The sequence below is a fragment of the Bombus affinis genome, chromosome 7 (genome assembly GCF_024516045.1).
Source record: "Bombus affinis isolate iyBomAffi1 chromosome 7, iyBomAffi1.2, whole genome shotgun sequence".
Taxonomy (NCBI): domain Eukaryota; kingdom Metazoa; phylum Arthropoda; class Insecta; order Hymenoptera; family Apidae; genus Bombus; species Bombus affinis.
Genome location: NC_066350.1, coordinates 14,946,563 through 14,959,504, shown reverse-complemented (window position 1 = coordinate 14,959,504; position 12,942 = coordinate 14,946,563). Strand labels below are relative to the sequence as shown.

Here is a 12,942-nt window from a genome sequence, read left to right as displayed (position 1 = left end):
ATATAAATTATGTCGCCAGTTTCTTGGCTGGGGGAACCTCGTCGACTTTTCTTTTTATGAATGTACTTTTGGTGTCAAGCAGTCGAGTCTGGTATTGCACAGGCGGAAACAACGTCAAACGACACTGTCGAGCTTCAAGTCGTTCGAACTATTGGCATCGTAATTTATAACTTCGAATTCCCAATCGTTGGTAGAAAAATAGTCGAACAAAATTGGTCGACGCAGTTCGTTCTCCTGGCTGAGAAATGGCAAGCAATTAAAATGCAATTACGGTACATTTGGCAACGGACAACGTCAAGAATCTGTCCGTCGATTGAGCTCGAGAACGCGTGCAACAACGCGGCTGTGAACTATTAATGGAAACAGAAAGACAAGCGGAGAACGCTTGTCCCTCTCTCACGAGCAACGAGTGGGGCGATGTAATTTCAGGGTCTGCGTCAAAATTAATCTTGCGACTGAATGGAACTGATACCGCGTTGTTCGAGAAAAAGGTTACATCGAATTACTATTACTTGAAATAATAGACGAAGAATAGAGAAACAATAACGGATAAGAACCATCGTGATTTTTGAATCGAATTTTTTCCTATTGAAGTTCTTTTCGCAATAGAAATATAGATAGAATAGAAAAATGATTCTAAACATAGGAACATTGAATTACTCGAATAGAAAATCATAGAAGATACTCAAAGGAGAAGGAGATACGTAAACACCGTTGTTACTGCCCCATCTATTTTCGTACACTCCATTAGACAAGTTGTTTGTTCCTCTTGGCCCTCCAACTATGAATTATACGGGTATTTGACGAACCACGGGGCAAGTAGACAAACCAAAACCTCGTTATCAGAAACAATGACGTAATCTCGTAGCTTCGCTATGACTTTCAACCTTCCTACCACAATAAAATTGTTCGTTCTAATAATATCGTAGGTAGAACAGAAAAGTGAAAAGCGTTGAAAATTTGTCTTTAAAATCGGATATCGTCACGGTGGCGGCATTAAGAAATTTGTCTTCTATCGACTTCTCTATGACGATGGTAAATATATCGCTTCGATTATGCGATAGTGGCGTCAGAAAAATATACTGACCGCGAAGGGTTAATATTTCAAGGTGGGACGTAAAACATTCCACTGTGCATACGCAAGGTGTCTCGGCTGAAATTACCTTGATCTTTTTTATTATTATTATTTTTACCTTTCATTATTATTATTCGCAGCGAGAAATGTTCGAATGAAACTGAATGGTTTCGAGAGATGCATATTCTGTTGCCATTGGCTTTTTTTCGTGGATGTACGAGTCCAAGGACTTGTGAAGATCAACTTTGATTTTTTAAAGGGAATCGCATATTTGTAATTATTAATTTATCAAATCGTATATTTTTGAATGCGCTAATCGATACAACTGGTCGAGATATTTAGGAGATGTTTCAAATTCAATTTGTCAAATCGAACGCACAGTAGCGTGAAAAAGCTTTCGGAAGCTCTTTTCGTGTTACGATAGATAAAGAAATACGCATTGTATGTACATGATAGATCGTAGACTTTTTCAACGATAACATATCTACGATAGATTGTAACGTTTCGCCTTTTTTTTCGACGAAAAATGACTAACGAATATTGATGTTTGTATTTTCTACGCTTTTCGTCATGTTGAGTATACTTTGTATTTTCACAATAACAAACATAAGAATGATTCGCTTCATACTTTCGCTGTATAGCGAGAAATGAGTCTACATCGAAAGTCAAATAGAACCAATATCGAGTCATTTGCGGAAATTTTTCCACGTAGTTAGCAAAGAATTATTTAGACTCTATCTGATATTTTTCTTGAAAACTCTTGAGGAATACGGTAACTTTTACGACGAGATATATTTAATACTCGATAATTAAGAGAACCGTACGTGAAAACACCCTCTACATATCTACATGCTTTTTATTTCTTTATTTCTCCTAACATAAAAATAACATAAAAAGAAGTTCCCGAGACTTTTCCATACCACTGTATGAAAGACAAGGGCAAACGCGAGGCGATATTCTCGGTCATAGATTAAATTTAACAAATTCGAGTTAATCTTCTAATCTCCTAATGGTTTTCCGTTGTAAATAGGTTAATATCGCCGTGTAGGAGATGGACATCTGCATCGATTAGTTCGTTACAAAATATACGATTTCGTTTAAAACAACAAAGTTGACCCTCGTACTTGCTTAACGCGTTCACCCACGTAAAAGCTAATAACATCAAAGTATGCAGCCCGCTAAACCATTCGACTTTCGTTCGAACATTTCCCACTGCAAATAATAATAATGAGAAAAATCAAGGTGGTAATTTCAGGCGAGACATCCTGTATATAAGTAGATAAGAACAAGACGGAATACTTTCTGCTCCGCTATGCACCAAAGAGTCAGACAAAGTTAAACAGCTGGACTTAGAAGTGTCGAGAGTCGTTAACGTCCACTGAATCCATTTCCTGAATGTACATTCCTGCAGTATCCGGTAGTGCGGTCACGTATAGGAGGCATAAAGCTACGTGGTTTTTAGCATCAGTGTCGAACAGAATCTTGGGGCGTATTAGAGGGCTGTTAAAGTGGGTCACTGTGCGGAACACGGTATCTCCGATGTGTATCGTCGATCGCTCGTTTACAGGCATTTCCAAACGACTATGCTTTGTGCAGTAAAACGTAGATGGTGCGCACGCCCCGATCTATGTACGTACGTACACACGATGGAACGTGTCGGAGAAAAATGACCACAGACTAGTGGAATGGGACCAAATTGATTTTATCAAAGGCCTCACTGCGTCACTGGGGCGCGTTCTTTTGCGTTCTGCCTGGACCGATGTTGTTGCGGTTACTGGTTTTATTTGCGAAGGACAGATCCTTCTGAGTAGCTCGTTACGTTGATGGAAATCGTGTGCGTGGTGCTGACGAAAATGGCTCACGCTGAGACACAACGCCGTACCGAGACACGGTGAGACGAGACGCCATAGGAAATTTTGTTCTCTGTGGGATAGCGTGCAGGAGACTGTTCCTTGTAGCGTACGACGTTATGAAAAATTCTGACTTTATTGCCATACGAAGGTTACATTAGAAAAACACGATAAATTCATTTTTGCCGGTTTTCTAACTTTTACCTCGCTCGATTAAGATAAGCATCTCGGGTCAATCCGTTGGCTTGTAGTTATAAAGTAATTTTAATTAACTAGTTTAAAAAGAAACTCGGTTAAGAAGAATATCTAAAAATGGTTAGAAGAGAATTCTTTGATATGACGTAGTCGAGAAGCAGGTCAGTCTGTTAAATCGGAAAATACGAAGCTTTTAAAAATAGGTAATAGATTCATGAGGTTTTTGCGAAGAGAACAAAATCTGTGTGATTACGTAATATTAGGACGATCGATATTTCTGAAATATTTAACAGACCGACAAAAATATTTAACCTCAAAGTCGAATAAAAAGACAACGTGATATTGACTGATCTGGTATATTGAATTTTACGAATGGCACGTGTAATCTATCGTATTTCTTTGCTGCGACTTTCGTATAAATATTACCGAAAATTTTGCTCCTTGTTATGTACGATGCTAGCGAAAGCTGTGTTCTTCATAAAGAAAAGAGTTCTTCATAAAGCATATTGTCACTGAGAATCTTGCCCTGGCATCATCGGAAGTAACTTTTACGAGATACGACACCATTAAAAATTTTACCTACTTCTGTAAAATACAGAACTATCGAAAATTACCTGCATGGGATACAACGCCGTCGAAAGTTGATCCTCTAAGGAACGCAACACCACCGAAGATCTCTCCCCTGGGTCAGGAAGTCGTCAAAAATGTAGTTTCTCGTAAAATACAGTGCCATCCAAAATCGCGTACACGCAGTGTCGTCTGAGAATGATACAAAGGAGATACGAAGAAAGGAAAGAAAACTTTCTATAATTATAGCGCTCGCGAAGAGCCAACTAGATAGCCCACGTGTTGCACATGTAATGTAACGCTGTTAATCTTATCAGCCCTCCTACAACTACTTTTACGATCGTTTGTTTTCCAACAACTTCTAGTTGACGACCTAACACGACCGTGCAATTAGCGTGTAGAAGACGAGGAAAACACCAGATGCAGGCGCTTCGTCCAAGCAAGCCTCGAGGAAGTTGCAACGTTTTTCCTCCATCCAACGATACCGTTACCTTCTCTTGGCTAGATCCAACTCAATCGGTGTACTCTTGCGAGGCGACGTGAAATGCTAATGTTCACCCCGGCGAACAAGACGAAGAGGTTCAATTAATTCCAAAGCAAACAGCCGCGCCTCATTATGCTTTTCAAGACGTTTCCACGACCAGAGGACAACCTCTTGCCAGAAAGCTACAATCACTTTCCTAATTGCAGTTACATTAAATATCCTATTACTCTCCACAGTTTTGTTATTAATATAAAATTAATGCCGAAGATATCGTAGTTACCTGTATGTTTTAATGGAATTTTTACCAAAGAATCCTTTCAAGCGATAGAATTTTATCGGCAGAATATTTCAGGTATCGAGAGTTAACATTTTTTCTTTTGGATGTTTGAGTTCAATGGAAGACTCAAATTTTGTTCAAATTGATAGCGTATGTACATGTTATGGACAAAATACGAAATTTAGCTCAACTGTGTAATCCCTTCAAGCGATATTTTTGAAACTTCGACGCAGTGAAATTTCAATCGTAAATATCTTGGAAAATATTGAATATCTAACTGTATAGCAGAATGTTTTTAGAAACGAAACGACGAAATCTTTACCAACGTGCAACGTTTCAACTTGCTAGCTAAATCTTGGAATATCCTTGACACGAAGATTTTGCGCTCTTCTTATTACAGCCGTTTTTTACCCGAAGTATTCCGTGGCGGAAAACGAGCCATCGTCGTTTAACCCATGACAATAGCGAAAAAAGAAGACCAGTGCAATAAGGACCGTCTGCGTACTCGTAACACGTGTTACGCAATTTTTGCTCATTGTCGGAATAGAAATAAAACTGGCAACGAGATACAGCTGAATCGAACCGGGTCTTATCATCGTTGCTATTTCCAGCTCTCTCTAGATTGCCATTTATTTCACAGAACGTTTACAAAACTACATCGATTTATGTGAAACGACGCGGAAACCAGCTTTATCACCTTGTATGCCTTTGTACGTTTTGAAATATCGCGAAAAGTTGCACAAACTATCGTGCACTCGTGCAGGACACACAGATAACCCGTTTCGAAGCCACATTGAAACACCACGGGAGACTTTCGATGGAAAACGTCGACGCGAATCTTCGAAAGTTGATAATGCTTCATCCGTGAAAGTGTAACCCCTCAACGATGGTGTAAACCTTTATGAAACTTGCGAAACAATGTGTATTAAGAAATCTCGAAGATTTACGACACTTGGGTTCCAAAGTAAATACCGAAACTAATACCGAGAGAAGTTGTGATTTACTATTTTAAGCTGAGTTATTAAGCTCATTTGAACCCTGAATTTATAATCCACGGATCATTCCAGTGACTCGTGAAAGGTTGGAAAGTCCCTTCTGGTCTGATCGCTGCTATTATTTTTAATATTATTTATTTTGTAAGCAGCAATTTCGTATGGCGGAGAAACGACTGGAGGTTTCTGGGTTTGGCGGAAAAGAAGTTAAAAGTGGGAATGACAAGGCTATAGATTAAATTATTGCGGAGAATACGTAAAACGGATTGTTTAGGGATTATCAATCGCAACGAATCGAGACTTCGAGAGAGTTAGAGGAGATACGCGCGATAAATCAATTTAAAACAATTCAGGGGAAAAGGGGAGCGTTTAAACAATCGGTGATCTGTTCTTCGGGGAGCGAAAGGAACAAATAATTAATCAGGTCGATTTCCGTGACGTTCCTAATTAAGGTCGTGCCTGTGATGGTTTCGAGCCGATTGGCGAGCTGGCTTATCGACGTCGTTCAAGTTTATCTGAGTGCAATAATTATCAACGAAGAATTATCTCTGTCAGCAATTAGCAACATTGTGTTGTGTTAAGCAAGCTTGTAACCGCGAGTGTCGTCGCTAAAGTTTGCAAATAACTTCCGATGGCTGTGAATTCTTTCCGTGATCGCTCAATCCTCTGCGATCCCAAGTCGCTTTAAAATTATACGCATATCTATACGTGCATAAATATTCTTCTACTATTCTATTAATGTACTTTTATATCGGTAAACACAAATTGTTCGTGAGTTTGATCAAACATGATCTCTTGACCCGCATTACAAAGTACAAAACAGATGATGTGTTTTCGATGTCCGTTTGATCTTCCTATCTACTTTTTCTATCTGTATAGTTCTTTAACAGTTATCTTAATGTCAGTCTTCGATAATGTTCATCGACGCTAATTCTTCAAGGCTGTGAGACCTTGACCTAATAGAACCATTCACAGCAACGATCTTTTAATTACTTTAAACAATGTACGTAGCAGTGCAAAGCCGGAAATCCATGCCAAGTCGATAGCCGAGTGTTACGTATAAAAGATAGAAATAATGTATTTAGACGATAGTAAAATAATGGCCAATACAAATTTTACTTTCCTATTTTCAACTGCTATACATCCTATAACTGATATAGCATTATGTACAGTGTGTACAGGCACTTATCTAGAAACGTGTAAATATCTTGAAAATTTTGCCAGATACGGAAAAATATCTGAAACAAATTACGTACAATGTCAACAGAGACATGCCGTACCGATATGTATTTTATCTTGCAATGACCTTGGAAAGCCCTATAACGATCACGTTTATATTTTCAAGTGGCAATTTATATATTTTTATTCCATGTTGCTGTAGCCGACAGCGAAACGTTTTCAAAGCACTATTCGTATCATCCGCGTAAACCACTATACGGATATTAAATTTCAAATTTGATATGCCGCCGGCATTGGCGTTATCCAATGTACACCGCGGGGAGGTTGCTCGGTCGGACTTTGTACATCATGGTGGCTCTAAAAAGAGCCGATTATTTATGTACATGTATTTATACTAAATACTATCTCTAAATACTACCTCTAAATGCTACCTCTAAATGCTACGTCAAAATACTGCCTCTAAAACAACCAGTCGTTTTTCCTTCTACGTTTCCAATATTATAGTTTCGGCATTAAAGTGGCTACAACTTTCCAGAAGACTACAACTGTCTGAAGAATTTATATGTCGATAGTGGTTTATGCGACAGATACAAGAAATAGATAAGCAATGTTTTGAAAATATTCCGATATAAGCTACAAGAATACAAAATAAGAAAATATACTTTCCATCTGAAAGTATAAACATGACATTTATAAGGTTCATTGCAAAATGAAACGTATGTAGATATGACGCGTCCTCCTTCACATAGTACAACATTCGTTGCAAACAATTTTCCGTATCGCCCATAATTTCAGAGACATTCACACGTTGCCAGATAAATTGAACACATTGTATATAACAATTATTGGTAGATATTATACATATCCAGGTTAAATATAATACAATTAACGGAACATAGAAATCGTAAATAAGAACAATAGCTGTAAGAAGCAAACGATCAGAGTAAAAGTGAAATTTTCCAAAGGCAGAAATAAACAAGGACGAGCAATAAAATTAATTTTATAAACGTGGCTTCGTGACACGACATTCCTAGATACCATCGATGGATCGATCGACCCGGACACACCGATTCGTTAAGTAGCATGCACTACTTGTACCTGTTTTTCTTGACCGATGTTCGCATTGCGTAAGTAATTTATGAACCATCGAGAAAAGGAAAAACATACTGCGCTGGCCTTTCCAACGATGATAAACAACAACCTAAATCCGAAAACGCAACGATCGATAGAACGTTTTAGTGTGTTTCCACCGCGTAGGCCAATTATAACTCACGATAGCGAATATACACGGTATGGCTCACAGTGAAGGATAGGCATAAATTAATCCAGGCTATACTGAATCTCCTTTGACTCAATAATAGCAAATGAGAGCTAATAAGCAAAATAAGCTTCGTATAACGTAAAGACTACGAGGGAAATATATGAAAATGCCTTTTAGAGAAACTTTCAAATTCGATACAACGTCGACTAATCCCATGCTGCCTAATTTGCCTTTTTATTCCATTTAAGAATCACATGTACGTACTTATTCTCGATCTATTCTCTGACAGTTTAAAAATACCGATTGTTACAACGTTGTTTATCTTATACAAAACTTTTTGGATTTGCCAGCCATTTTTAAAATGTATTACATTTTCGTGTATACATATATGCATTAAATTCTTTTTCCCACTAATGTAAGTCATATTAAAATTCTGCCTTTCGATCATCAAACATCCGATACAAACATTCGACGATTAGTAAACATAGCAACATTTCCAACGAATCTAACAACTAAAACGAATGTTCCTTATTATCGTGTGAAGGAAGAAGCGATTCAAGGCCTGTAGCTAGCATAAATTTTAGTCTCTGGCCTTTTAATCAAATCGGTCGCAACGAAACAGGCCACCTGAATGAAACTCGATTGCGAGCGGATAATACGAGGAATCAGGGCTAGTGCTTGGATCGGCAAACCCGTCGAAAGCGATGTCAAGGAACTTTTACCACTGGACGTCGGTCAATCGATAGTGCTTTTTGCATGCATGTCGACCAGCTGGCAGGCCGAGGAAAGCGTAAATGCACACACTGTTACATAAGTGTATCCGGTGTACGAAGAGCAGGCGACCTTGGAATATCAAATGCTGGAAACGTACAATGAACACGTAAACGCGACGGATTCGCGAGCCACGCTTCTCCTCGAGGATAAATTATTCGCCACGGCGCAAGGTTACCAGGAAACGACGGACGACGATAACGGTGCACGAAGGGAAATTAAGTAATTTATGTTTGACGCAATAACGATAAACGAACGCAACAACGTTCGACAACAGGTAGGATATATATGTTAAACGCACCTGTGTAATTAGCCAGGAGATTTGAAAATAATTAATTAAATCGTCGAAGAATTATGGTTCCAGAACTGAGAACACACTTCTTGGCAGTATGACGCTTTGAAACAGGACACTCAGTGAAGGAGTGTTACGAGTAGGCACTACTTACTAGACGTTTATCATGAATTTTCATTCAACGTGAAAAACAAATCCACGGTCTTCTCATATTGAATTAATTAGAAACATTAATTAAATAAGTTAAAGATATACTGCTTTCCCTCCGAGTTTCTTAATTGTAATATATATTCGATTATAAAAGATTGATTGACTATTTGTAAATGATATTTAGGTATTAACACGTCTCAATGCGTTAATCGAACGATTAAGCGATTGAAAGAAGTGTGCCGGTACTTTTTCATTCTTTTTTCTTGCGCTCGAAGTGTTATTCGTTTAAAAAAAATCGCGTTTTATATGGTTACACCAAGGTCGATCTTTTCTAAAGATCAAAGGCTTCCTATTTTGGTATTAGAAACGTGTAAAAAAGAAAAATTCAGTCGTCAGTCTATTTTTACTGTAGGAAAATCTACTGCATTTCCTATTTCTTGATCTTTGCTATCTCCTTCGTCATCGGTTAAAAGCTTGTACTACAGGGAAGAAAAGGCGAGGTAATCTTTTCTACGTCAGTTTTCGGCCACATTAGACGATAAAGATTAGACAAATAAGATACTGGTGTTGTTTCAATCCTCAACTGTTACCGAAGAGTTATAGAGTATATACCTCAGATGTAAAAACTGGCAGTAATCTTCAATTATGTCGAGAATCGCGATTGTAACTTGTACAAATTCATACGTTTAATCGTCTGTACTCCTTCAGAGAATTATTGTATTTCTATTTCAGTTAGTTCAGTAAAAATCAATGTGCGATAATACTTTCATATGCTGCCTGTCTTAACGCTAAAACGATTAACCCTCTCGTTCTCGTGATAATCGTACGACCATATATTTAAAATTATAAATTAAAATATTACTTTCATCGCAAGCTAATCATAGAATTACAAATAAGTTTCACTCCATTTGTGAACAATCCTTGTACGTTTCTAGGTGTGAAAATATTTTCATGTAAGAAAATTACAGAGAAATATCCGTAGCGAATGAAACCAGTTCGAGAACCAAAGGGTTGAAACAACTTACGTTCTAAGATAAAAATTATACGAAATTAATGGAGTACTTACTTCCCCGTGGTCCGTAGAATTTGACGGAAAATTCGTTTAATCCTCCTAATATCGTCACTTCATGCTTACTTTCTATTCTGTAATTGGCGATAGTTAAGGAAAATGAACGTGTAAGAAAATCTTTTCGCGGTGTTTCGGGATAAGATCGGCGATCCAAAAGGCAATTGTGATCAACGGCCGTGCAAATAAAAAGCGAAAACATCGTTGAACAAACATTTAAGCGTCGACGAGAAAACGGTGCAATGAACTGAGGGAAATCGATGTGGAAAGAAGTGCGAACGCAGAAGCGTGTCAGAAGTCCGGCGTAATGTTATCTTCGTCAATCGATGAAACGCAGTGAAGCTCGCGTGACTACCGAGCAGAGTCGAGTTGATCGCAAATCGCAACGCTTCGCGTGCGTTCTTGACGCAACCGGGATTACAAATTTTCGAAAACAAACTAGCTGGACGATGTTGATTCAATTGGACTCATTGGTGCGGCATTAAACAAATTTTCTCATCCGGAGAAAAACCATCGATGGCAATCTTCGTTAAGATGCACGATGTAAAGTGTCTCGCTCGACTCGGATAAATTTGACAATAAATGTTACATACATAGTTAATACTATGTTTGATTATAGATTTATAGTCGCCGATGGGGAAACATTATATCAAATTATTGTTCTTATTTTTTTCACACAGAATCACCTTCTAGCACCCGGTTGTGCTACGATCGTATACTACATTGAGCTACATTAATCGATGTTACATCTTTTAAAGATACATGTTGTCCCAGTTACGCGAGAGACGCGGTGCATATATTTTTAGCTAGTTATATCGAATATCGTTTTCTTGGCTATAACGAATTTGAAGAAACGATCGTATCGTGATACTTGGTATTTGGAAAAGAATGGATGGAAATAAGGTAAATTGCGGCAAATTGTTTCCACGAAAGCCGCAAAAACACGCCGAGAAAACTCTGTTTTGACATTGCTATCGATATTGGTGTACCGAAAGAGATTTTTCGCGATTTTCTCTCTTAAACGGCTTTAGAACTTTGAAACGAGGATAAAACGCTAAAAAATCCTTTTGCCCGTATTACTTTAAAGCTACGTTATTATTTCAAAGATCAAGCACGAAAGCTTCTGTCGCGGAGAATACAGTTTGTAATACCTTACGTGGCTCGGGCTTTATGTACCGAACGGAACAGTTCCTTTCAAATCCACATCCAATTTCAGGATGGAAAAGCGGTAAACGGTTGAAAAAGTCGACGGAAGAAAGGAAAACAAAAGTTTCCGCTCGCGTTTGATAATACACAACGAACGACGGTTGCTGAGCTTATCAAGCACGCGCCGTAGAATTTCAAGCTACATTTAATTTTAATCGACGACGTTTCATTTTTAATTCCTCTTATTTAGCTCGATACTCGACGATGCTGGTGGCGTCGCGCCGCTTCAGCGTCCGCCACCGTTACCACCACGATTTTCACAGGAAATTAGTGCCGATCCGAGGCGATATAATTCGCGAGAATACAAACGGCCGCGAAGGAATCGCAGCCGCGCATCGTTGAACGAGGTCAAAAACCGAGTTCGAAAACAAGCAATATAACCAGAACGAAGCCAGAAGAACGGAACTCTAACTGCCTGCCTTTGGAGAAAGTTCGGTGAACAATATTTCGCAAGGTACACGCGTTACCAGCGAACTGAAATAAGTGCATGAAAAGAAACCGTTAAACGAAAGCACGATCTTCGTCCATATTAGAGGAATCGTAACGCCGAAGAAAAATAGATTCGAAATTGTAGCGTATAATTCAATGGACACGTTACTTTCGAATTTTAAATACGATCGTAGCTACACCGGTTAAGAAATAGCCGATGTGTTCGAAGAATGCCTATCGTAAAGCTGCATACACCTTCATCGAACGCTTTTATCAATCGACGTGATTTGATACCGGCGTAGATCCGCGAACCAGCTCGATCGTTGAAAAGGAAAATCGAATTACGACCATGTGCGTCGTGTTATTCAACGTACGATAAACCACTTTCTTGTTTTGGCAAGTGTTTATACGCGAGCTGAGCGTTACGCGGCTCTCACCTGAGACCGTCTACGAGAGAATCGTATCACATAGAAGAACAGGTTACATGGAAGACCCGCGAGCATCCCCGATTCTGGTCAGTATCAGCGGATTTGTTTTTCGCTGCAATCGCGCAGGCTACGCATAAACCAGAGATATACGGGGCTACGCATAAACCAGAGATATACGAGGCTACGCATAAACCAGAGATATACGACGCTACACGCGGAACAAACGCACATGCCTCGGGCACGCAGTCAAATAGAAACGAAACTAACGGACGTTTCGCGCGTTCCGCGATACATGGTCAGCTGAAATAATTTTCTTGGCGTGGCAATTACGAAAGCAATATCGGTCGGCCGACATATTACTCAGCCGGAAGTATCACGTTTTCTTGCGTCCTATGTATGTACGAGGAATTTCATTGTTGCGTGCTTTCGCGAACGACTCGCGGAAGTTGCAAGAACGAACGATTAACATAGAAATTAACGCGAAATGCGTTATCGCACCGAGAAGAAGTTAATTCCACGTCCCGTATAACAGTCCCAAACGATCGCACGATGTTCCGCCGTGATATCGAAACGATTGATTCGATTAGCGTAAACCCGAACGAACGTTATTCGACAGGATCGATATCATCGACGTAGCCGATTGTCCGTGAGAAGAAAAGTGCGTTTGAGAAGGAAACGAAGTCGTATTGTTAAGTAGATTCCACTTTAAATTGATCGAGT

General features: G+C 39.0%; 1 protein-coding gene across 2 annotated transcripts in view; it reads right to left on the bottom strand.

Moving 5' to 3' along the window:
- The window catches only part of LOC126918443 (ubiquitin-conjugating enzyme E2 H), a 52,025-nt gene that overhangs the window by 31,005 nt on the left and 8,078 nt on the right, over window positions 1-12,942 (bottom strand). For both annotated transcript variants that reach the window (XR_007711336.1, XM_050726346.1), the window contains exon 2: window positions 10,160-10,236. Coding sequence is in view for 1 of the 2 variants with exons in the window: in XM_050726346.1 (XP_050582303.1) it covers window positions 10,160-10,236 (77 nt within the window). In the remaining variant the exon portion in view is untranslated. The remainder of the gene's footprint in view (window positions 1-10,159; window positions 10,237-12,942) is intronic.